Source organism: Pithys albifrons, chromosome Z (genome assembly GCF_047495875.1).
Source record: "Pithys albifrons albifrons isolate INPA30051 chromosome Z, PitAlb_v1, whole genome shotgun sequence".
Lineage (NCBI taxonomy): Eukaryota > Metazoa > Chordata > Aves > Passeriformes > Thamnophilidae > Pithys > Pithys albifrons.
In genome coordinates, this window is record NC_092497.1 from 74854477 (window position 1) to 74881945 (window position 27469).

A 27469-nucleotide genomic window follows, 5' to 3' on the forward strand; every position below is an offset into this window, starting at 1 on the left:
TGCAGATTTCCTCTGCCACAAAATTGCTCTTAGGAAGGGCACTTTTTAATATCTCAGTCAGCTCCATGGACAGTGGGAGTAAGTGCATCCCCGACAAGTTGCAGATGATTCCAAACTGTGTGGTGCAGTCGACAATGCTGAGGAAAGAGATCCCACCCAGAGGGACCTTGACAGGCTTAGATATGGGCTTGTGCAAACCTCATGAAGGCCAATATGGCCAAGTGCAAGATCCTGCACCTGGGCCAGGGCAATCCCAAGCACAAATGCAGGCTGAGTAGAGATGGACTGAGAGCAGCCCTGAGGAGAAAGACTTAGGGCTGTTGGTGGATGAAAAGCTCAACACGACCCGACAGTGTGCATATGCACACCAGAAGGCCAACTGTATCCTAAGCTGTATCCAAAGGACCCTGGCCAGTAGATTGAGGGAGTGACTCTTTACCTCTACTCTACTCTGGTGAGACCTTGCCTAGAGTACTGCATCCATCTCTGGAGTTTCTGACACAAGGAAGATGTGGACCTGTTGGAATTAGTCCAAAGAAGAGCCACGAAGTTGATCAGACAGCTGGAGCACTTCTCCTGTGAAGACAGGCTGAGATCCCCAAAGCAAAAAGGGCAGCCTGGAACAAGACTAAGACATTATGGAGTTCTTTCAAATGAAGAAAATATATGGGGTTTTGACTGAAAGCCATTGTTGCAAGCTTTACCAAAGGCTGGCTCAACTTCAGACATTTCCAGTAATCCTCATATAGCAATTTATGTCCCAGGTCAGCAAAGACGTATGAATGCATACCTGGCTCCTGAATTCAATAAGGTTTATGCATGTACTTAAACTTGCATACACAACAGAAATAATTTGCAAAATCAGATCTGATTTTGGTGCTTCTGGTGTTCTTCCACTATGGCTGGGTTTTTTCAAGCCCTGGAACAACTTTATGGCAGGATTTACAGCCCTAAGTACTCAAGCTTACCAGCAAGCAAGTAATTGTATGCTTCAGTGCTTACACATTTACAGTCTATCATTGGAATTACATCATTTACGTCTATTATCTGTTTGCAATACAGATGACTCAACTCCAGGTCAGCCAAGCCTTTCCTGCAACGGCAGATGAAGGGTCAGCAATATCTATTCTTGTTTTTAAGCAGGCTTCATGACCTCCACAGACCACGATGGTAACTGCTTAAGACACAATTCATTTATCGATTTTAAGATATTGAGTGAAGCAAGAAAGCTCTCCCACAGCCAAACTTTGTGTTTGGCTATGTAGTGTTTTTTCTTGTGTCCAATTCACTCCATTGAGTTTATTCCCATAACAAATATTTCTCCAGAGCTGTCACGGCCTTTCCAGCTGACAGATATGGTCACCTCCAGAGATCCAGCAATGCTTCAAAAATTATCTCAGCATGGTGTCTTACTTTGACTCACTGCTCTTTCCCAGGCTACTGTGTACACACAGGTAGGAGTGGCAGAGGGCAAATGAATGTGTTTCCAATATTCCTTGATTCAGTGCCCTTCTCCTCCAAAAGAATTTATGAGTTCTTCATGTATACTACTCTAAATAATAGCTTTGCATTCTGTCTTCTACAGAAGATATCACTGCAGGTTAAACTAAACATTAACAGCTACATACGATTATGTAATATCACAACTAAGATTGTGATATACCCACTTCAAGAAGGACATAGAGGTGCTGGGACATGTCCAGAGAAGGGCAATAAAACTAATGAAGGGTTTGGAGTCTTATAAGGAGTGGCTGAGGGAGCTGGGGTTGTTTAGACTGGACAAAATGAGGCTCAGAAGTGACCTTATCATTCTTACAACTACTTGAAAGGAGGGAGTAGCCAGGTGGGATTCAGTCTCTTCTCCCAGTGATAGGACAAGACATAGTCTTAAGGTGCCCCAGGGGGGGTTAGGTTGGACATAAGGAAGAATTTCTTCACAAAAAATGTGATTAGACATTGGTATGAGCTGCCCAGGGAGTGGTGGAGGTATCTAAGGAGGGATTGGACATGGCACTTTAAAGTAAACAATAAACACCAGCTGAGGAAAACAGACACCACACACAGACCAATGTGAAAAAGTGAATGCCCACTTTATTACACACTGCACACGGTTTATATAGGGTTAAAGCTGGGTTCAACTGGCTAACCCTAACTGGCTCACACCACTGAACTGCAAATCCCCATCGGTTATAAAGCATATCTCACAAGTCCAATGTTTTGGTGAACTTATCCTAACTGTTTTCATTTACATCTCCTGTGTGCTGTGAGAAGCCTGAGGAGTTCTCATGAGAAACCTCCAGGGAGTCGCTAAGAACTCCCGGGAAGAGATTTCTCCTCCAACCATCTGCAGCAGCTGCGGCTCTGTTTTTTCTTAGCTGCTTTCAGTCTCACAGGGTCTAATATATATCTAAATTGCTCACCTGTGATTTTTCTGTACCCACAGCACTTTATGCCATGTTCTAGTTGACAAGGTGGTGTTCAGTCACAGGTTGGACTCGATAATCTCAAACATTTATTCCAAATTAATTGATTCTGTGATTCTGTGATAGAAAAAATAATTACTGTCTCTAATATATATTTGTTTCCTACTTACTAATAATTGAGAAGTGTTTTGACATCTTGTGAATTAAAGAAAAGCTATCACTCTATTAGCTACTGATAAACAGAGAGGTGACAGATAGATCTTGGAATCACCATAGGCAGTCTCTAAAATCATCAACGAAGGTTGCAGCAGCAGCAAAAAACAAAGCCAAGAAAATGTGGGACATCATCAGGAAAGATATTGTGAAAAAGACTGAGGGACATTTTTCCACTATTTAAAGCCTTGGAGTAATCACATCTTAAATGCTTTACCAAGCTCCAGTCTCCGCATCTTTAGTAGGACACACTGATTAACAGAAAAGAAGAACCAAAATGAAGGAGATTGATAGAGACTTCCTTTCAAAGAGAGATGGTGACTAAGGGGGAATTAAGAGTGAGCCTTATAAAATTTTGGGAGTAGTGGGAAGGGGAAACATGGCTATTCAATGAATCTTGTAGTATCAGAGCTAGGGGGAAATCCATGAAATCAGGAAATTGCAGAAGTCAGATGAAAGTAAGTATGTGACATAGCAGGTAGCAAACTCACTGTCTCAGGAAGTTGTGAAGAAAAAGTATTACCAAGTCCAAAAAAAGAATTATTAGACAAAATGATGAGCAACATGTCTAGAAAATAATACTAAAATGAGTAGGTACGAATGTAAGCAGTAAAATCCTAATACAGTAATTCTAGAAACCTTCTAGTGAATTTGGGTAAGAAGGAGATCATCTATAAGTTTTCTTGTTTTTTCTGAAAGAACATGAAAATTTTGTTCAGGTCAGCATAGCTTAAACACATCTTACCATTTGTAAAACTGACACATGTGGCAATAAGCATGTCACAGTGATATCAGTACTAAAGTTGGCCTTTCAACCTATCTGATCAGTCATAAGCCAAATTCTAGCACAGAACTTAAGAACTAGCAGCACATCCAAAGCATAATCTTCATTCAAACACAAGAAAAAAAATTCTATTTGCTAACAGCAAAAGTAGTAGGAACTACCTTGTTAACTTCTTTTGGAAACTGCATGACTGTCTTCTGTGTTAAAAGACACCTGTAGAGAGACCACCTTCCTTGTTATATGCCTTCTGGAGAGAAATACTAACGCTAAGGACTCAAAACACAATGAAAGTACCAGCATCCATATCTCCATTCTGAAGTTATGCCCCACCTAGATTGTCAAAATCATAGATATCTAGTATTAAAAAAAACGCCAACCAATATAAAAAATACACCAAAACTATTCCCTCAAAAAGAAATAGTCCATTTTATGCCCCAGGGTGGAGGTTGGAAGGTGACGAATAACAGCTTTCCAGTAATCTTACATCTCTCACTTCTCTGGTCAGTTTATGACTGTCATTTGCACGTAGCAATACATGGGTTTGTTCTCCTGGCTTCAGAGCTGGCCAGTGCCTGCATTGCAATGCATGCACAGTCTTTCCCTGGGAAAAGTGTGTTAAATTACTATCCCAGACAGTTTCTGGCTACAGAGCAGAAAAAGCTTTATTGCTACGTAAGAATTAATTTCACCCATAAGTAAAAACAACAAAGGAGTGGTTAGGCACAAGCACTGTGGACACTGTGTACATAAAAGCCCCAACACAGCACAATAGTCTCTGTGAGATTCCACAACTGGACTGCATCTTCTCAGTTGCTCTGCCTTCCCCTCAGAGGACCACAAGAGAATTTCTGAATGTGTAAAAGGTCTCTTCTCTCTCAGGCACAAGCTACATCAAAAAACCTATGACCCTCCAGGTAATGTTATTCCTCACCCTGAATGCTCTCTGCCAGCCTGTCAGTGCTAAGTGTTCTGACTAGCAACTGTTAATTTTTAAGACCTATGCTATTCAAACTGATTGTGACTCCAATACTATTAAAACTATAAACTAATGTGACAACTGACAACATGGCTTTGAGAAAGCTAAACAGACAAGCGAACTTTCAGAGGCATCAAAATGTAAAGAATTATATAGAGAAACATAGAGGAAAAAAATTGATATTGCACATCTCAAGGAAAGCAGAACAGAGTAACAAGAGGCAAAGATATTCTTAAATAAGGCCCGGAGTGGGGTTCATCAGCACAAGCCCAAGAACATCCCACCCTTGGAATGATTAACATATTGCAAGATTTTCCAACTTGAAAATAAATGGTTTGATGTTGAGGCATTAAAACCAACAGGTTTTAAAATGAGCTTCAACTAGCCTCCCGCTTCTGAAGGCAAAAACACCAGGCTCTTCCAGCAGACAACAATATCAAGTAGAGCTGTTTGGGATTGGACAAGTCAAACACTGCAAGCCTGCAGATATACTGTTCTCTCTTACACAAGTTAGCCCATTCAGGGCTCTTGAGTTTACCATGTTTACATCCACCAAGTCTTTGACATTTTACATGACTTCCATTTAAACACTTTTTTATCTGCTTTTCCTGTATCAAAGTACCCGTTACAGAGTTTTTGACAGACTAATGATTGAAGAACTTCTTGGGTTAGGAAATATGGATTAGGAAAAAAGGGCATGATGAAAGCTAGTTGAAATAGTCCATATTTCATTAATTCCTTCAGTTGCTCACCCATGCCCTCTTCTAGAAATGTTTTTTTACAATAATCATGGATTACTGCTGATAAAGTATTATCTCTAGCATTTTAGATATTTACCCTGGGACCTCAAATGACTTTATATTCTCTCATTTTAATTATGCATACACAATATAACATAGGGATTTGGAGATAAGAAAACATGAGGCCTTGGGACGATTTATTACATAAGAAATAACAAACATTGATTTATTTATTACCTAAACAAGAATATTGAAAAGAAATAACATAGTAAAAATCTTTTGCCAGATATGGCTAGTCCTTGGATCTGTTCACACTCTCTTGACTGCTCACATCCTTTTTGCACACAGCACCTCAGGCTTTCCCAGCTGTTGGCCCTTGCAGGACTCTGACCTCTGAAGAACAGCGAAGAGAGGCACAGAACATAAGTACCTGTGCTTTCCAGAGTGAAGTGGGACAGTCTATCTGTATATGCTGTAGACTGAATGACTTCTGCAGTTAAAACGTCCTTCATAGCAATTTTGAATCTTTGCATGCAATGCCAGCAGAATAATCTTGACCATCATAGGGAACTCTAGAATATCCCTTTTTCTGCACATGGTTCCAGGCACATAGCAAAAGAAAACCTTCTCTCACCATTAAGATATCATGCTTTCTGGAAAAGCAATGGGAATTAACAAAAAATATTTGAAAAAAAGAAAATTATGATAAAAGGATACTAACAGTAATACCAAAATTTATGTGTTCAAGGCCTCTACCCTAATCCTGTCAGTCAGGAAACAAGCTGCAATGCAGATGCTGATTTAACAAGAAAAGAAACTGAAATCACATTTTACAGGAAAGTGTGACAAGGAACAATGGAGATGTGAAGACCTAATGTCATGTTGCTATTTTTTAATTAAAAACTAGTGCTTATTACTCTCATTAGATACATTCACTGAATCCAGTTGAATGCTGTTTTCTGAAATTTGTTCTGACTTCACATTACCTGTAAATGCTAGAGAATCAGATCTAGAAACCCACAGATGTGCCATTCAGGAAAACCTGATATCCTCCACAGACTACGCACGAAGAAGTAGTCAAACCCTCAGAGACAGCCACAGCATGGAGGAGCACCACTAAGGCTGAGCACTTATTTCCATTAAAAAGATTATACGGACCGTTCGAAAATCCGTATCACTGTTTATGTTGCAATCTGCTGAGTCTCCAATGCACAGAGGCCAAAACGTATCAGAAAAATAAGTTAAATCCTAGCCATTTTCCCATCACATTTTTTTAAATGGCATCGGGAAAATTGCCTAATTAGTTTATCTATTAAAAAGTTTGTCTTTAGTCTTTCTCAAATATTTTCCAATCTGTGCAGCTTCAGTGCCCACAGTGGAAAGAGTATTTCCAAAAATAAGACAGATCTAAAACTATGCTGACACCAGTTAAGCAGATCAGCAGAGAAGCACTGAAGTGCATTATGATTTGGACCTTGTTCACAAGTTGGGTTTCAGGTAGTCTGTTCAAGACAACAATCCCCATGGCCACTGAAGTCAAATTGTGAATTAGCATTCTAACACCAGCTGACTCTAGGGAAAACAGTGACCAAGGACTACACAGAACCTCCTTCCACAGTGAGAGGCAGAAATTTTTCCCTCAGAATTTCCTCTTTAGCAATAGTATCTCAAAGTGCCTTAACATACAGAGGCAGGCACTGAATATATTTCAAAAGCATAGCTCTGGAAGCAGTTGTTAATTAAAACAAGAGAAGATGATAGTAAATAGCTGGAAAGGTACAATGTGACTGACAAAGATTCACAGGTGTCCTTAGCAGTGTAATGCAACGCAGTGACAGGCAAGCACATGCCATCATCCATTGCCAAAGGCATGCCTGGCCTTTGAACACGCGGTGTGCACACATCTTCAGACTCCTACAGGGTTTTTTCTATAATATCACAGACAAAGGGATAACTTCAGCCAGTTCATTCTCCATTTTCATTTTCTGAAAATTCCACCTGTTAAACCACAGAGTAACTCAAAGATTGCAGTCCAGCATAACCTACCAAAGGCAGGAGAGAAATGAAGAATCAGTAATGTGAGGTGACAACTATTCAGTTTTCTTCCTGCATGTTATGTCTAAATCCTGAATAGTATCTCCATCCAAGTTGTACCAGTTTCACAGAAATCAAACCATTTACCCCATAAACACGGAGCTTCATGTACTGAATAGATGATATTTTTTACACCAGATATTTCAATTGAAGAGCAGTAAAACCAGTTCTTTTTAACATCTGTAAGTCTCTCTGATGTTTCTAAGGTGTTTCAGGAAAGATTTATTCCTATAAAGCTTTTACAAAGACTGCATCGACAATAATCCACATGAGGGATTAACCACAGGGTAATTAATATTCTGAACCAAAGAGTGGTACAGCAATGTGACAGAATGTCTTACTGTATCTTAATTTCATTATTTAAATGACATCACAAATACCCATCAGATTTATACCCAGTTGAAGAAGCAAGAGAGCAGCTCTGACATGCATAGGCACAGACAGAAACAGAAATGCAAAACACTATTTCTGGGACTCAGCTGACTGTGTATACAGCTGTGAAGCACAGACGTCTTTTAAGTCAAAGGGTGACAATATTATTAATACATTTTCAAATTATCTTAAACACACACCACAAAAAATGTGGTTGTCAAGTCAACAGATCAGAGAGAAAAAAAAAGCCAAACAAAAATCTGTCAAAAAAGCCAACTAGCTATCAAGGTTTCATGAGTATCCTCCATCACATGCTAATGAATCTTTCTCTTCTGGCCCTCTGCTTTATGTGATGAAGAGAATTCTTAGAGGTGAGTTACATGATTATGCTTCATTTATTCACTTCAGGAGCATATCCTAAACTTTGTGAAAGAGACACATGCAGAGACAAAACAAATCTTCCCAAATAGCAACCCTGGGAAACTATCAAACTGATCAGATATAAAAATGTGTCATATTAATGATGAGTCAAATGATTTCTCCTTTTTAAGGTCTTAGTAATAGTAGTTTTAACAAAAGACTGTGTCTTGGGTTGAGTTGGCAAAATGCCAACTGCCCAATACAGAGTCAGTCTCCCTCCCCCTCCACTGAGAAAAGGAAAAGGGAAAAAAAACCCTCCAAGATTTAAATTTAAACTAGTTATATTTATACAGAAAAGAGAAAAATAAAAGAAGACTACAATATAACACACAACTACACAAGTTAGAAATAACAAAAAATAACTCCCCACTCCCCATCGAACACAAATTCCACCATTGTAGCTACAAATCACTCAGGAGAACTCAACCCTCTGAGGAACAGACCCAAGTAGAGAGAAAGACTAAGAAGAAACATTTTACTCTCCTAAGATACCATAGCAGTGAGGTGGTTGGGCCTGGCCAGGAAAACAACATGACATGTCTTTCTCAAACAAGTAGCCATCAGGAACTGAACTAAGGCCCTCCTACACTTGCTTTTATATTCAAGATGATGTCAGAATATGGTATGAAATATTGTTATGGGTTTAGCTAGGTGTAGGCCTAAATTTAGGCTTTAGATTTCAGAGTAGGCCTGAGACTACCAGCTGACTTGAGCTGGGCTGGGCCAGCTGACAGCTGACTACTACTGGCCAATTGTATTCCATACCATATTCCGACATCATCTCAAAATATAAAAGCCAGTGCGAGAGTGGCTTGGTCAGTTCCTTCAAGCTGTGGTCCCAGGAAGACACACTGTGCCATCCCAGGAGGGGCAGGAGAACCAGGCCCAGCACTGGCTTACCACCATGTTATCTTAGGGAAGTAAAATGTTTATTCTTAGTCTTTCTCTCTGCTTGGGTCTGCCTCTGGGGAATTGAGTTCTCTAGAGTGATTTGTAGTTAGAATGATAGGATTTGTGTTCAATGGGGGAGTTGTTTTTTGCTATTTCTAACTTGTGTAAGTGTGTGTTATATTGTAGTTTTCTTTTAATTTTCTCTTTTCTGTATAAATATATATAATTAGTTTGGGTTTAAACCTGTTCTGAGTTTCCAGATTGGTTCTTATTTCCCTTTCTCCCTTTTTCTCAGCGGGCGGGGGAGGGAGGCTGACATCTGTATTGGGCAGTTTGCATTTTGCCAGCTCAACCACAGACAGATAACTGGTGGAGAATGATCAAGGACACTGGCAGGTGTCCCAGGAGCTTGGCAGGCTTCCCAGGAGAATTGTTATGTAAACACACCTTGCTATCTGCATTGTTTTGGTACACCTAGAACAAAAAACATAATGTTTTCTTACTGCTGGATGCTTGTGTTAGCTTTTTTGTATCTGCTGTGAATGTAGCCACTCCAGGGAGAGGCCTTACATTGGCCAGTAGCAGTCAGCTGTCAGCTGGCTGGACCCAGCTCGAATCAGCTGATTATCTCACACCTACTCTGACAACTAAAGCCTAAATTTAGGCCTAGCTTAAACCACAGACTGTTGCCCATTTTTCATACAACAACTTGATTTTAAAAATTCATTTGAAATGTTCCAGCAAAGACTAAACCATACTGACAGCAGATACACTTCAGTGAGCCAGTTCTAAGTGCTCTGCATTTTGATAAAGCTTCTCCTGGGAGGATATCCAAGCAGTTTTTAAAAAATCAATTAAGGCTCTTGAATAAGAAGGGTCTATACAAATTTATACTCTGGCTCATAAAAAGTAAAACATTCATCCAAGGACAAACAGAAACATATAATGCAAATCCGTTGACTTCCTGGTTTACAGCTTGTTCGCTCAGCTGAACAGTTTCAGTACTTCATCCAAGATAAACAGCTATAATACGAATGGCATGCTTCAGCTGTTCTATACAAACTATAAACACGCCATTCAGCTGAATGCAAGCTGTTCCTGAAACTTCCAGTATGAGACCAGTGAGTTGTGGTCATAAGAATTTTCAGTGTTTGGGGACAGCATCAGTGAAGAACTCTAGGCAACAAGTGCTGGAAATACTCTGTTCTCCTGCAGCAGGTAGCTAACAGTGGTGCAGCCTTCTGACTAACACTATGGCAAACCACACACATATTCCTGCACAGTTGGTGCAGAGGTCAAAAGTGCTGTTGCTTTCCTACATTTTCCCCCACATACATTTCTCAAAAAATGCTCCAAGCAACAAAATATCCACAATGGCTAGTAGGAAGGGCAAAGTTTCCATTCATTAAGTATGACTGAGCTGTGGTACAGCTCTGTTTTCACAGCATAAATTGGAAAAATTTCAAAGTAAGCAACAAGAATTTTTACCCTCCACAGCAGCTGTACATTAAAAATATACATATGCAGCACCTCTACATCAGTTTCCTAAGGTCTATCGGTATTTCAAAATGACTATGTTGTTTGTGGTGCTATCCTAAAGACACACGCAAGGAAATTCAGTGACACTATACATATAACTATTGAAATAGTGGCTCTACTGAATTAAACCTCATAGATTGCTTCACACAGATACACACATACAAAAAACAAAACAAAACAAAAAAACGCAACAAAACAAAACAAACGCACAAACCCCAAAGAAAATTAACTATTTTGAAAAACCCCATAAAACAACTAACCAATCAACTAACCACACAACACTAAGAAACAAAAGTAACTTCCTCACAACCACAATTGTTGCCATGGAAAAAGCCAGGATAAACTTTTAACTTTGCCCAATAATTTGACCATTGATTCATTTTCTGAAAGAGAAACTTCTCTTTCTGAAAGTTCTTCTACAACATCCCTAATTCTCTGTATGTTATAGAAAAGTACCCTTAAACTGCTTCAAAAAATCTGTAAGTATCACAGTAAATGCAAGAGTGATCAATAGTGCAAATCTCGCCCTATTCTAATTTTAGCCAAAATAGTGAGAATCCTACCCTACACAATAAACTGCCTTTCTTTGAACTTGTTGACAATGGGAATTAAATGCACAGACAAATAAACAAAAAATACCTGGTGAGCTCTTCTTTAATCTTCAAGGGCTCGTGTGGGTAGAACTTCACTCTAAAGCACATTGTATATGGTGGATGACCTGAAACATTATAAAGAAAAAGCATGAGAACAGTAGCAAACTGTTGTAGTTTGGAATTATTATGTAAATTCTCTCCCCTGCCACTAACTGCCCATGCCAGCAGTTAACAAAAAGAAGTAGTTAACTGCTGATCGCTTGGGTGGGGGCAGGTTGTCTCTTTTGTTTTTGGGGACATTTTTCCATTCTTAGCTCGGCAGAACGCAGGAGTGGTGTGTGTGCTGCCGAGGAGGGAAGCTGTTCTCTTTTTTCTCCTGCTCCTGCTCCTGGCTACTGCTGGGGCTTCTTGCTGAGCCGTTGCTTTTTCTCCTCGCCATGGCTGTTTCTCCTGGTTTCCTGCATCTGGGGTCCTGGCCTCTGCTCCAGTCTCACCGCCGCCTGCACCGTCACAGCCTGCCTGCCCTGGCTGGGGCAGGGACTTGTGGGAGAGAGAAGTTTGCAGCTGCTTTCCAGGACACGCGGTGGTTCCCCACTTTCAGCTTCCTTTCTTCATTTGGGACAAAAGACACAGAGTTCATCTGGGAACTCACCCTGCTGCCAGCCGGGCTGTGACACTGATGCTGCCATAAGTATAACTCTTCTCCCGAAGGAAACTTGTTGTTGTAGGAGTTGTTGTTTTGTTTGTTTTTCCTCTGTGGTGTTGGGGAAGTGGTTTGCTCTGGTCTGTTTATAGTTATACCTATACCTACATATATATATCAGTTAGGGACAGTTATCCTTCTTGTATTAAAATTGCTTAAATTTGATAAAGAGTGGTGTGATTATTGTGGAGAAGGCCCCCTCCCCCGCTTGTGGGTAAACATTTTGGTTTTTCCCATCAAACCAAGACACAAACAAACACTGCCTCTGATACTATGAAGGAGTGACCTCCAAAAGTCTTACAAAATAGCCAGTGTAAAGGTTAGCTCAGGCAGAGATTCAAACAAAAGCAGTAAATATTATATGTTCTCTATTTTCAGGTGGGTTTTTTTGCAAATGATAAATAGTAAGCAATGATAATACTACAAAATTGAAGAAACCATTCAGTTAATGAAGCTAAACACAACAGAATTATTTCTGTTTCCATTATTTATTAAGGCTACAGTACCTAACCCTGAGCAACAGGATCAATACCAGGCCCCAAGTACAACACTGTCACAGAAAAAGGGGAAAGGGAAATGGAATGGGAATGGGCCTCTCAAGCCCTTTGACTCACAGCAAAGTGCAGACATTTTAAAAGTCTCTTAGTCTCAATATATACTCCACATATCCAATCAATTTTAAGACCTTGAAGAGATGGACCTTTTGGAGCTTTTACAGCAAAAAGAAAGGGAAGACAGAAGAAAAGGGCAAACAAAATCACAGAGAAAATGGAGGGCGACACCAGGTCAAAGACAGAACCATTTTTTGTTCATTGTATAACGATAAACACTAAGCTACCAGAACACTTTACTATACCATCTCCTTAAGCTTACTAGTTCACTGACTGGTAAGAATTGCAGATGGAAATTAGTTCAACGATCAAGATGTTTGTCAAGCTGCTCTGAGTGCAGTATTTACCTGTATGCTGGAGTGTTCCAGAAACACACCTCTGGGTATCACACAGTTCCATGTGATGTACAACAGCAACAGAAAATAAGAATAGTTTTCTGAGGAAAAAGGAATGTCTTCTTCTTACAAGACCTTATGTTGCACTATTTTAAGTATGATCAGCCTCAACCAAAACTGCTGATTTCACATTTTTTCCTTGTTTAAATCACTATTCATTTAAGACATAAGTAGGAATGTGAGAAGGGATTGGGATGAAAAGGTGAAAAATACTTGGGGGAAAAAAAAGCAAGGAAAACAACACATAGAAATAAAGATTAAATGAAGAAAGTAAAACAATCCCCAGTTGCTATTTAGAAATAGAACTTTCACACTAACCAAATCTGGACAAGCCACTGAAGGAGAAACGCTCAACTGCCTTCTGTAAATTTTCCCACCTTAGATGTGACTGTGGCATTGTCTTACAGTGACTGGAAACAGACCGAAAAAAAAAAGTACACTATTGTATCTTCCCTGCTATGTAATGGCAAACTAGAAGGTAAAGAGAACTCAATGTCCCAAAAAGAAACACAGCCACTCAGAAACTCACTCAAGAGTCACTGAAAGAATATTAAATGGTTCTGTTTCTTCTCAATAACCTTCCTAAAACCAAACAAGGGAGAAAAATCTGCACTTTCAGGATACTCTTCCACTTATGAAACATGATAGAAGAGACATTAAATAAGCCAGAGTTCCTCCTCAGCAAAAAAGAGACTTCAAAACACCCTGGCAGATTTAGAATTTGTTTCTGCTTGAAATTATTTCTGCTTGGTTGAACAGCTAAGGTATGACTCTGCAGAGCCCTAGGAAATACAAGGCTACTGCAAGACCCTAAAACATACTGAACTCAACCCAGATTTTTACATGTCAAGGAAATAATTAAAAAGTTTACTATGGTAAAAAGAAAAAAAGAATTACATTAAAAGACCCACACTCTGGCTTTATGCCACTGTTGCCCCATATCTTAAGTTTGCATCATCTGGTATGAAATACTTCCTTGGTTACCCAGTCAGGTATGGGCGGTCCCATGGTGTAATGGTGAGCACTCCGGACTCTGATCACAAGGTCGTGAGTTCCAGTCTCAGTGGAGACTGTACCAGGCAGTTCAAGCCTCCCTGCCATCCCATCCCGTCAGATCTCGGCTGCTCAGCAGGGTCAGCCCCAGTTAGTACCGGGTGCTGTGACAGTCCTGAGGACTTCACTGTCACTGTCCAAGCTCGCTCGGCCATGGCAGATGGACCTTGGGACTTAAACGGTGGGGCCAGTTCTGCGCACGCTGAGCCTCACCTAAACAATCCACTGCGCAGGCTCGAAGGGCACACCCACGTGGGGACAGCCCTTCCCAAATCTTCATTCGCGAAGTTTGGCCATACATACATACCCAGTCAGGTGACAGCTGTCTCCCAATCCACATGGATTCTCTGTGCCTGCTTATTTGAGGCCTAGCTAAAACCACTACAGGTAACCACATAAAAATAACAGCTTCCCCATATAAAAAGAGTATCATAGTGACGAGAGGATAGCACACACTACACTATAAAAGTAGTCAACATTCATGGGAAAGGTTAAAGTAGGAAATGTTTTACTTGTAGCAGAAGAACCGTATACAGAAACATGCACGAATGCACTGAATATGCAGTAGATTTGTCAAGGCAGTTTGAAGCCTATTTTGCAGATCTTTCCCTACAATCAAGCTTCTCTAACAACTTTCCTCCTCAGTAGTGAAGCAAGCAATATAAGGCTGCTGCAGCAGCCCACTAAACAGAGATCCTTTCTCAGAATCTGCAAGAATGTAACAAAACCAGTCTGTAATTTGAAAGGTAAAAAGAGTATGATCTCCTCCACCTAGTCCATCTCTGGAGATAAGGTTTCCTGCAATTATACGAGGGAACAGGATCCTTTTTTTCTGTTCCCTTTTCCCCGTTAACAAATCAGTGATAATGAAGACTTCAATGAGGAAGGAAAGAACCCTCAAAGCTTTCCACTTTCCATCTTAATTTTAAAACAGATCACAAGCCTAAGGTTTTTCCAAAGAATCACTTAATGATATGTAAATGTTTAGCAAACCTTTGCTTTACAGATATTACCACACTGGGGAAACACATGTGAGAACTTCATGTTCTCTCATTTACTATATTCTCATAGTGGAAACCAAGATAAGCATTGAATTTTATTAGCTCAAGAGATAATATTGTCAAGCCAGACAATTTACAATTCCTTGAAAGAAAAATTACTTTCTACCACCTACACATTGAAGTGGAAACAGTAACAACAAACCTTCCAAAACACAACTCAATTAACAGAAGCACATTTCATCAACACGAAACTAGTGTGCATAAAATCAGTTTAATAATAGCTATTTCTTATAAGCCTTTTCCTTCAGAGGGATCCTTTATCTATCAGATAAGGAGCAGCTAGCATAGTGAAATGCCCAAAGCTTTGCCAGAATTTCTTACCATCACAGTTTCCTTTCTTACTAAAACAGATTCACAGTTAGAATAATTTCAAAGGACTTTAGCGTGGAGAATAGTGCTGATGGCAAACTTCATTGCAGTAGAGCTATTAGTTTGCCAGTTTATGTGCTAATAGAACATAAGAGATGAAGGCAAAAGAACAAATAAAATCATTTAAATTAAATGCTGAAACTGGTCCTAATCTAGACATGAAGGAACCACATACATAGCATAGAAGATTTCCAGACAACTGATTGTATGTTTTTAAAATCTATTTCAGTTGTATTTAACTAAGATAAAGTATTCAATGTACATGAAACAGTAGGAACTCCCTGAAGTAAACCCAAACCTACGACACTGTGAACAGAACAAAGAGCTGCCTTCCTTGGTACAGATACCAGTAAGGGACTGAGCCTCATGGGCTCTCATCTTTAACAAAGCCCACAAGAAAAACTACATATTCATATTACCTTTTTTTCCACAGAAGGAGAATCTGAAAAAAGTAAAATATATTTATGTAGGCTGGTTTTGGCTGTACTAGAGTTAATTTTCATGGTGGCAAGTATGAGGCTGTCTTTTGGATTTGTGCTGAACACAGGGTTGATAACATAGAGGTGCTTTTGTTATTGCTGAGCAGGACTTACACAGAGCCAAGGCCTTTTCTGCCTTTCATATTGCCATATCAGTGAGAGGGCTGGGGACACATGGCATGTTGGGAGGAGACACAGCTGGGACAGCTGGTCCCAACTGACCAAAGGGATATTCAATATGATATCATGCTCAGTATACAAAGTGGGAGGAAGAAGGGGAAAGGGAGAATATTTGGAGTGTGTCATTGGTCTTCCAAAATCACCATTATACATGATGGGGTCCTGCTCTTCTGTAGGTAGTTGAACACCTCCTTGTTCATGGGAATTGGAGACTTATTTCCTCATTTTCCTTTGTTTGTGTGCAGGACTTTTGCTTTCCTTATTAAACTGTCTTTATTCCAACACATGTGTTCTCTGGCTTATTCCCCTGATTCTTCCCCTGATTCCCCTGGTAGGTGTGAGCGAGTGGCTGCCTGGGGCTTGGTTGCTGGCTGTGGTTAAACCACAACATTATGAAAGATGAAAATTACTTTTAAAAGTTGATGAAAAACTTGATTGAAATTTTTCAAGTGTCAACCAAAGAGGGAGAAAGATGGAAGAGTCTTACCTGACACTTTTTGGAAGGTCTCCTATTTGTTTTCACAATCTGCTTTTCACCTAGGTCAAATATTACCACCTGTAAGAAACCATACTGGCAGTGTTGGAGGGGGCGTTTATTCAACATGGAGTACAAATGGATAATGAAAGCCAACAGCAGATGTTAAAATTATCTTCATAGCCCTGGGAATGCAACATTGCAGAAAACTTTTCACACCTTTCCTTGATGTTACATATTCTCTAGACTATCCTACCAAAGGTTAATGAAATTTAAAAAGCAAAAAAGAAAGCAAAAATTACTCACAGTATTCACATTCACTAATACTGTAGAAGGACCTCTCAGGAACCCTAAGACATAGGCTATTGTTTTCATATACCTCTTCCCTCACCAAATGTTTATTCATACCACTTCCTGAGCATGTTTAAGACAGACAAAATATTATTTGTGTTTTCATGCACATGAGATACCAGATCTACCATAAATCTCAAATTATGGGGACTCCTCACTGCACTCAGTTAGTTACAGGGCAACACAGGGTAAGGTGGATTTTTGTCAGCCATTTATAATAATGCTTTAAATGTGTTATTAAATCTTCATGGGGATCATAGGGTAAAGAATACACAGCATTCAGAGTAGTGCATGAAGAATCACACAAAACTTCCTATTCTTTTTGTGCACGTATTTATGAATCTCATATTGATTAAACAATTTTTTAATTTGTACTGAGATGCCCTGGTTCATTCCACCTCCTTTCATATTTTAGGACAGCAAAAGAGATTAAGGAAATTAACTTGAAAAATTCCAATTACTTAACACAGAAGAACACCCACTTTGCATTAGCCTTTAGAGTCATAGAATAATAGAATGGTTTGGGTTGGAAGGGACCTTAAAGATATCTAGCTCCAACACTCATGCCTTGGGCAGCGACAACTTTCACTACAGCAGGTTTCAACCTCGCTTTGAACACCTCCCAGGACTGGGCACCCTTCACCTCTCTGGGCAACCTGCTCCCATACCTCACCATCCTCACAGTAAAGAATTTCTTCCTAATATATAATCTAAACCTGCCCACTTTCAGTTATGTACAGAAGCAAAAAATCTACTGAAATTTTGAACTCCTGCACAGAAAAGCAACAGAAATTATTCTGTTTCCCTGTCATCAGGGACAAAACCCATAGTTGGATATATAGTTGGATCTTTCCCACAAAGCAGGTTACAGGATAGCTGCATACTTACTACACAGAATAACCTTTAAAATTAATCAAAAAACAGCAAGAGGGAAAGTTCATGGTAAAACTCTGTTCTTTACTTAAAGATTAGTGCTGATGTGTCTCAGGTTTTATGCAATGTCCTGGTTTAACGGTAAACTAGCAGGAGAAATAAACACAACACAAAAGAGATTGTAAGTCAGAGTCACAATTTAATAAAAATACTACAATGATGAATGCAATGATACAAAAAGAAATTGGTTTTGCACTACAAAACCCAGAAGCATAACCCAGCACCCTGGGGCACAAACACAATGGTGTTCATTAGCCCCTTTGCTGAGACTGTCCCCATGGTTCCTCTGAGTTCAAAGTAAAAGGAAGTGAAAAATCTGTTGGTGCAGATGATGGTCACAGTCTGGTTGAGAGTAGTGGTCACATTCCTTTTGAGGTTCTGGCCCTCTTCTAGATCCCAGTGGTGGTCCCAGAAGTCCCCAAACACCAAGATTATATACCCTCAGGTTCAGGTGAGAATGTCCAGTACTTCCCCCAGGGTTGGGACTTCCACAATGGGTGATCTGACTCTGTGAGTCATGGGGGATTTTTGGAATTGCTGATGGCCCATAGCAGACACGCCCCCTCAGACTTGGTGTGAAGGTCCTAATGACTTCCCAGAGGGGAATTATTACAGCTCTTATCTCATAGGCTCCTTTAACATCCAGCTTGCATCCTGACAGGTCAGGTGTGCTCTGGGCAGCTGCTGCAAATGGTCCATTGTTAACATTTCATCAGAAATTATATAAAGAGTTTAGCATACACAGTTTTGGTCACACCTACACAATGATAAACTGGTCCTGGCTTGCTGAACTAGCACACACCATAACATTCCTAGACAGAAAACAAGTAATAAAAAATGTAAAAAGCCCAAATAGAGAACCTTACTGTCAGCATCTGGGAGAGAATAACAGTATACACAAAAACATGCAAAAGAACAGAACAATTCATTTTAAAATTCTTTACCTAGAACCACAAAGATGCAGCTACCTTAGGCAACCTTCCAGAATGTTTTCTGACACACTATTGGAAGCACAGTACTTGCAGCTGCTGACTGAAGATCAACAACTGGCTTCAACCAGCATCAACAAGACTGGCAGTGTTTCTCAGAAACTAAATTTTCCCATCTCAGGAAAAAATTCGTGGCACAAAATGGCTGAGGTACAGACCTAGACTTTACACATCGTGTTATAGCACATCACTACAGCGACAATGGAAAATGCAAAGGTAGATTGGGAGACAAAAAAGTTATCATGCATTCATTCTTCTGTATGTTGTGCCAGGGCACATTCAAATATAGTTTCATATGTGATAAGACAAAGTATAAAATACTTTGGAAAATTCCTCCTCTCATAGCCCAGAGTTACTAAATATGAACTTAAAGCAATTTTTGCAAAAGCTAAAGAAATTAAAAGGTTAGCACATCCCTAAAGAACCAATGGAGACTTTAGAGAACCATAGAATCATAGAATCACTTGGGTTGGAAAAGACGTCCGAGATCATCAAGTCCAACCCTTGGTCCAACTCCAGTCCATTTACTAGAACATGGCACTCAGTGCCACATCCAATCTCACTTTAAAAACCTTCAAGGATGGTGAATCCACCACCTCTCTGGGCAGCCCATTCCAAAGCCCGATTACTCTCTCTGGAAAGAATTTCTTTCCGATACCCAACTTAAATTTCCCCTGGCAGAGCTTAAGCCCGTGGCCCCTTGTCCTATTGCTGAGTGCCTGGGAGAAGAGACCAACCCCCACCTGGCCAGAACTTCCCTTCAGGTAGTTCTAGACAGTGATGAGGTCACCTCTGAGCCTCCTCTTCTCCAAGCTAAACAAGCCCAGCTCCCTCAGCCTCTCCCCATAGGACTTGTGCTCCAGGCCCTTCACCAGCCTTGTTGCTCTTCTCTGGATCCGCTCCAGCATCTCAATCTCTTTCCTGAACTGAGGAGCCCAGAACTAAACACAATACTCAAGGTGTGGCCTTACCAACGCAGAGTACAGGGGAAGGATCACTTCCCTGGTCCTGCTGGCCAAGCTATTTTTGACACAGGACAGAATCCCATTGGCCTTCTTGGCTCATCTTGAGCTTCCTGTCAATTAGTACCCCCAGGTTTCTTTTCTGCCTGGCTGCTCTCCAGCCACTCTGTGCCCAGCCTGTAGCACTGCAGGGGCTTGTTGTGGCCAAAGTGCAGGACCCGGCACTTGGCCTTATTGAACTTCATCCCATTGGAATCAGCACATCTCTCAAGTCTATCCAGATCCCTCTGCAGAGCCCTCCTGCCTTCCAGCAGGTCGACACTCCCTCCCAACTTGGTGTCATCAGCAAATTTGCTGATGATGGACTCAATCCCCTCATCAAAATCATCAATGAAGATGTTAAACAGGACTGGACCCAACACAGACCCCTGGGGAACACCACTGGTGACCGGCCGCCAGCTGGATGCAGCTCCATTCACCAGCACTCTCTGGGCCCGACCCTCCAGCCAGCTCCTAATCCAGGAGAGGGTACACTTGTCCAAGCCATGGGCTACCAGCTTTTCCAGGAGTATATTATGGGAGACAGTGTCAAAGGTCTTGCTGAAGTCTAGATAGACACATCCACGGCCTTCCCCTCAACCACCAGGTGGGTCACCTGATCGTAAAAAGAGATCAAGTTGGTCAGACAGGACCTGCCCCTCCTAAACCCATGCTGGCTGGGTCTAATCCCTTGTCCATCCTGAAGGTGCTGTGTGATTGCACTCAGGATGATCTGCTCCATAACCCTGTCAGGCACCGAGGTCAGGCTGACAGGCCTGGAGTTGCCAGGGTCCTGCTTGCAGCCCTTTTTGTGGATTGGGGTGACATTCGCCAACTTCCAATCATCTGGGACCTCCCCAGAGAGCCAGGACTGTTAGAAGATGATGGAGAGAGGTTTGGCAAGCTCTTCTGCCAGCTCCCTCATCACCCTGGGATGGATCCTGTCTGGTCCAATAGACTTGTGAGGATCCAGATGGCTCAGTAAGTCACTATTTCCTCCTGGAATACAGGAGGGCTATTCAGCTCCCTCTCTCTGTCTACCAGTTCCAGAGGCCAGTTGTCTTGAGGGCCACCTCTCTTACTGCTAAAAACTGAGGAAAAGTAGGTGTTAAGTACCTCAGCCTTCTCCTCATGTTTGTTAACTATATTTCCCTCCAAGTCTAACAGAGAATGGAGGTTTTCCTTGCCACTCCTTTTGTTATTAATGTATTTATAGAAGGACTTTTTGTTTTCCCTAACTGAATTAGCCAAATTAACTTAAATTGCACTTTTCTTTCCCTGAATTTTTTTCTGCGTGATCTAGCTATCTTCCTAAGTTCTTCCTAAGTAGTCAGCCCTTTTTTCCACAGTCTGTAAACTTTATTTTTTTCCCTGATTTCTTTCAGAATCTCCCTATTTAGCCAAGCCGGTTGTCTTCCCCTCCAGCTGGCCTTTCGGCACACTGGTATAGACTGTTGTTGTGCACTCAAAACTTCCTGCTTGAAACATGTCCATCCCTCCTGAACCCCCTTGCCTTTAAAGGTTGTTTCCCAGGGTATGCTCTGAATCAGTTTTTTGAATAGGCCAAAATCTGCCCTCCGGAAGTCCAGAGTAGAGGTTTTAATGATGGCTCTCCTTACATGCCTGAGGACTGAAAATTCTATTATTTCATGGTCACTATGTCCCAGGTGGCCTCCAACCACTACATCATCTACCAGCCCCTCTCTGTTTGTAAACAGTAGGTCTAGCGGGGCCTTACCCCTGGTAGGCTCATTTACCAGTTGATGAAGGAAATTGTCCTCTATACACTCCAGGAACCTCCTTGACTGCCTCTTCTCTGCAGTATGAAGCTCCCAGCAGATATCTGGCAGGTTAAAGTCACCCACAAGAACAAGGGCTGGAGATTTTGAGACATCCGCCAGCTGCTTGTAGAATAATTCATCTCCTTCATCATCCTGGTTGGGTGGTCTGTAACAGACACCCACAAGGGTGGCAGCCTTGTTGGCCTTGACCCTGATTCTGGCCCACAGGCACTCAACCTTGTCACTGCTGACCTCAACTTCAACAGAGTCAAGAGACTCTCTAACATATAAAGCCACCCCTCCACCTCTCCTTCCCTGCCTGTCCTTTCTGAAGAGCTTGTAGCCCTGCATAGCAGCACTCCAGTCATGTGAGTCATCCCACCATGTTTCTGTGACAGCAACTATGTCATAGTCTTCCTGCTGCACTATGGCTTCCAGCTCCTCTTGTTTGTTTCCCACACTGTGTGCATTAGTGTACATGCACTTCAGCTGGGCCATTGATTTTACTCTCAACTCGGGCTCTATGCCCTTAGGCCTATCTCTGGAGAGCTCAGTTGCTGTCCCTTCCCCTTTCAAACCTAGTGTAAAGCCCTCCTAACCAACCCTGCCAACTTATGGGCTACAGTTCTTTTGCCCTTCCTAGACAGATGAAGCCCATCTGGTTTGAGGAGACTGGGCAACACAGAGTTTGCGCCATGATCAAAAAACCCAAACTTTTGATGGTAGCACCAGTCCCTAAGCCACCTATTGGTAAGCTGGACTTTCCTAAACCTCTCCTCATTTATCTCCTCATTCATCCCAGCTAGCACAGGAACTGAGGCAATTACTACCTGTGCTCCTGTACCATGAAGTGGTCAGGTCAGAGCCTTGAAATCTTTTTTAATTACTCTGGTACTCCTTTTATTAATGTCATCACTTCCAACCTGGACAACCAACAGCGGGTAATTGTCTGAGGGTTGGATAAGCTTAGGAAGTCTTTTGGTAATATCCCTCACCCTGGCCCCAGAAAGGCAGCAAACTTCCCTGTGGGACGGGTCTGGCCGACATATAGGGCCCTCAGTTCCCCTCAAAAGGGAGTCTCTGATTACAACAACCCTTCTCTTTTTCCTCTTATCTGTAGTTTTAATCTGCCTGACAGACAGGGGGTAACCAGAAGACCTTGTAGACAGATCTTCCTCCTGACTGTCCTCTCTCAGACTTTCTGAGTCCAGGGCCATAAACCTGTTTTTTAAGGGCTCCCTGGTAGGTGAAAGGGGTCGAGAGGGGGTGGTTTTGCCTCTATGACCAGGCACCTTTTTCCATTCCTCCCCATCCATATGGTCCATTCTGCCTGCCTGATGGCAGGAGGGGTTGGGCTTCACCACCTCCTGCTGGGCTTCTTTAGGGGTCAAAAGGGTGTGACTCCACCAGTCAATTTCCCTTTCACTCTCCCTTATGTTTCTGAGCCTATCTACCTCTTCCTTTAGCTCTGCCACCAGACACAGCAAATCATCCACCTGCTCACATCGTATGCAGGTGCTTCTCACACTGTCCTCTGGTAGCAGTTCCAGGCTCAAACAGTCTGTGCAGCCAGAGCCCTGAGTGGCTGCATCCTTTTCAGAGGATTCTATCTGTGTTGACACACCTCTACTGGTAACAGCAGCAATGGCTTTCATTTTTTTGGAACTCATGACTGCCTTGCGTTTTGGAGGAAATAAAAAAAAAAAAACAAAAAACAAGAGAAGAAAAAAGAACCAAAACAAACAAAAAAAAAAACAACAAACCCAGACCACCTCCTTTCCCTCCCTTATCAAGCCTTCTCAACCCCCTGCTAACGAGCAAGCCTTGCCTCTGAGACACCTGATAACTGTTGGAGAAGCAGCAGCCAAACCCTATCAGGAGCTTCAATCATACAACATTCCATCCCAGTAAAGAAATGTTTAGCTGCCACATTGTGATTTCCGTACAACCTGACTATATAGAGAGATTATGCCTGAATGATACTGTGGCCCATGAAATCTAGTACCTACTAAAATTTGCATTAAAAGACTACTACCAGTCAGTCCCTTTCTGCTCTGAATACTTGGCAATGCTGAGCTGCATGAATAAAAATACTGAAGAACTTGGTACTGTGCTGAGGGAAAATTAAGTTTCCCACAAATAGCTGACCTCAAACACAGAGCATTTTTGATTTTTTTCTGCACGTATCAAGTGCTTCCTAATTCTATGTAAATCTAAACATTCAACTGAATTTACAACTTTTAGAATCATTAGTATTAGTACATCCTAATCTTGAATCAGAGGAAATGAAAGTCTATTCTTACAACACAGATCTTTTCATTATTTCCTGAAATCCTTGATGGCAAAGAAAGAAAAGGAAACAACCATTTAACCCAGTCACCAAGTAGCTTTACATTGCCATTTTTTCCAGAAGTCATATACACATAATGTATGTTCTATTAATTAACCAGTCACTTAATTGCTTCACTTCTTACACTTTCCACTTACTACTAATTTCAGTGTCCTCACTTGGGTCACCTGAATCTGGGGTACTTTGCAAATAAATATCAATAATTTCCTTTCCTGAGTCTAAACCTTTTCACAATAAACTGACTATTTTAAGATAAAATAAAATGTAATCTTATGCCCTTAAAAAATTTTAGTGCTGTACATTAATATAGCTTATTCTTAGAGAAATGAATCAAAACGTTCCTGATGCCAAATGGTTACAAAAACATTCAGTGGGAGCAAAATATACACTTATACATGATCTACATGGATTCTATACATATATATTACATATCTATATCTATAGATATATCTTTATTTTGTTTCCTTAAATGGTTATTGTAGCAACTAAATTTCTTTATCTGTGACAAATGATAAAGTGAAGTTACAATAATATTACACTGAAGTTGCCAATCACATAGTTAATACTGTGTCCTAAATCTTAGGCTGATAACACAACTCCTCTGTTAGGATCTCATTCCCTTCTTCTGTTTTTTAAGACCTTTTCACCATGATAAATAACCTTATGCTAGCTGCTTTTTAGTTTGCTTTTTTTCCGCTAAGCATTCATTTTTCAGTTTTTAGAGTTTTGATTAGGATTCTATCACAAAAGCCACACAAGTCCTCTGATGAAACCATCACGCCATGGAATTCATGGAATTCACCTATGGAATTCATGGACTACTATCTATCACATCTAGACAACATCTACCTGCAGGTAGAGTTGTCTTGAATAAATCAAAACACTCGCACTGCATCTGTTGACAGAGCTCCTGCATATGTTGCTATGCAAAGTGCAACAAAAGGAATAAGCCCTCATGCTTCGTTGGTTGGAAGCGGTGATAGAAATTCAGGTTAGAGGATATATTCCAGAAACATTCTACTTTTAATAATGCATTGAAAGGAATAAAGAGATTAATATAATTCATAGTTATTACAGTTACTCTTTTCTTCCTTCACTAGCATTGCTGAAGAGGACAACCTAGTTTTAGTTTGACATTCTTGAACTTAATTTTTACTGGATAACACTCCAGCCAGCTAAACATTAGATATAACAGTTCACACTTGAATATGCTAGGTATATGCGTGTATGCATATATGCATATATATGCACGTGCTGCAATATTTACTATTGCTGCTGCATTAATGGAAGAATTTTTGAAGTATTCCAGTCAACATCCAGCATTAACTGGTTTTGCATATTACAAAATCTTTTAAGCCTCACCACATTTTAAAGCAAATGCACCATCTGCCACAAAAAGGCACCTTGTACTTATGATTAAAACAGAGAACAACCATGTACAAAAAATGTAACAATAAATTTTCCCTCATTTCATAAAATAGATAGATAGATAGATAGATAGATAGATAGATAGATAGATAGATAGATAGATAGATAACAACTAAGAAAGCACTTCCAATTAGCTAAGTCAAGTCTCCAGAATTGCTCAATAGAACTGTATTCCACTACTGGATATAAACTTCTGAGTACCAAAGTAGTTCTGTTTCCTCAAGAGGTCTTCATAGTTGGACTACTTAGTGGAAGTAATAAACCAGACTGTAACCTTTCAAAAAGATAATTAAAATAATAAATTCCTATTTTGAGGACACTTTTTAAAAAGAATGATCATAAGTTTTCCTCTGCATGTGGCAGCTCATCACTTAGCCCGCAGTACCTGAGTTTGCTGGACTATAACAATGATCTCAAGCCAATGCTCTGCATTGTCAGGAAGCAAGGGCAAGGAAGAAAGAAAACCAGAAAAGACTAAGAAGAAAATTGCCACAGTCCATTTTTTATTACCACCTCTCAGTGGCTAATTGTGTCTGATTGAAAATAAAAGCCTGAACATTAAGGTCTTCTCACTAGATCTCCCACACCACATATGCCTGCTGGCCTCCAGCCCTAGCCTTGAGGAGCAAGGAAAAGCTTTTGGTACGCAGCCCTTTGTGAGATGGTGAAATGAGAGTAGCATGGAGTTTTTAGGATAAGAAGGGCCTATTTGCACCAAGAAACAAATTAAACATATTCTAAATTACTGCATGGAAGCACAAGAAACCCTTTGGACATTTCAAAATCAGTTTAAAAACCTGAGCTCCCGACACTTACATTTCATTTGCTTGAAGATGGACTTGTTGGGCTCAAGCCAGTGCTGAAAAGGCAAAGCAGAGAGCAGAGGTTAATACAAATCACAGTAGACAAAAACATCCCTGTTTAGTACCAAAAATGGAAAGTAAGATTTTTGTTTCACTGAGACACATTGAGACACACAAAATGGAAAAGTATCTCCAGACAAGAATTGCATGTATAAGCATACTTGATGTCACCACTCCCTATGAGATGGATGTAGCTGATGTAGAAATAAAACAAATATTTCAAAGACACGTTTAAAGGTGACAGGCTCTAGTGCTCAGTTTGCAGCAGACATTTAAATTTTACACTTTAAGCCATTTTTTATCAGGAAGAACCATCATATTGGATAGTAGGACAGGCTGTTTAGAAACCTTAACACGGTCTGTTCATTAATGCTGTCTTCTACAGTTCTTATAATTAAACGGTGTGTAAGTGCTGTATTCTCATTCAAAATCCTCAGGACACAACCTACTGTTTTCTACTACCAGTAACTATAAATCTGAAGGGAAAAAGAGTGCATTTTTTCAGGAAATGTTCATGATACTGACAGCTGATGCTCAACAGAGACATATGTATGATTACCAGTAGGTGCATAACTTTCCAGGAAATGACTGTAATTGCAGGACTTTTTTTTTTTATTCTCCTGGAAAATAAACTCAGATGCTTCTGTAACAAAAAACTAGGCTTACATTTTAGCTCAGAGCCTTAGCACACCCCCTGCTAACAGTAGCTGAACATTCAAGAGGATGTTTTGGTAAACAAAAGAACATGCTGATGTTCAAGTGCACTTCTGACCATAGTCAACAGCTTTTGTACTAGGATTTTTCCTGTAAGCAAAAAAATCTCCACACTAAAATGAGATTTGTGCTGTAGAAGCAGCTGGTCAAAAAGCATAGTATTCACTTTTAATAAGCATAATCAACACTGGAAGGCCTTGCACTAAGGGATTTCATTTTTAACCCTTTCATTCTAGCTTTAAAGCACTATGACTGCAAAAAGAAAACCTAGCATTTATAAAACCATATGGAATACTTAAAATATTCTACAATTTTTTCCTCATAACTTACAGTAGTTCTACAAAGAAAGGCCAAGTGTACATAATTTGTAGGAGTTGTTGATAGCAACCAGAAAATAATTATTTTTTAAATTGTGACATCTCAAGAATTCAGAATAACTATCAATTAGTTTTCTGAAACAGAACTTCTGACAAAACACATACCTCGGAAAGAATGTTTTCAAATCTCTGCAGTTTATATGCCATGGTTGCTTAGAAACTCCTGCCTAGAGTTTACAGCACTATTGGAGATAAACACAACATATTTCTTTTTGAAGCTCACTTATCACTGAGAGACTGATATGGAACTCTGCTCCTCAGAAGACAAATACAACAAAAAAAATAACAACTCCAAACTTCAAACAACAGCC

The 27469-nt window shown here is 40.5% G+C and overlaps 1 protein-coding gene across 4 annotated transcripts in view; it reads right to left on the reverse strand.

The window, feature by feature from the left end:
* Window positions 1-27469, reverse strand: part of FRMD3 (FERM domain containing 3) — a 142913-nt gene that overhangs the window by 40740 nt on the left and 74704 nt on the right. For 2 of the 4 annotated variants that reach the window (XM_071581297.1, XM_071581294.1), the window contains exons 3-4: window positions 26021-26063; window positions 11092-11170 (exon numbers count right to left, since the gene is read on the reverse strand). In XM_071581297.1, the coding sequence (XP_071437398.1) occupies window positions 11092-11170; window positions 26021-26027 (86 nt within the window). In that variant the 5' untranslated portion in view covers window positions 26028-26063. Of the gene's footprint in view, window positions 1-2420; window positions 2506-11091; window positions 11171-26020; window positions 26064-27469 lie in introns of those variants that run through there. The other 2 variants (XM_071581295.1, XM_071581296.1) reach the window with 2 other exon arrangements.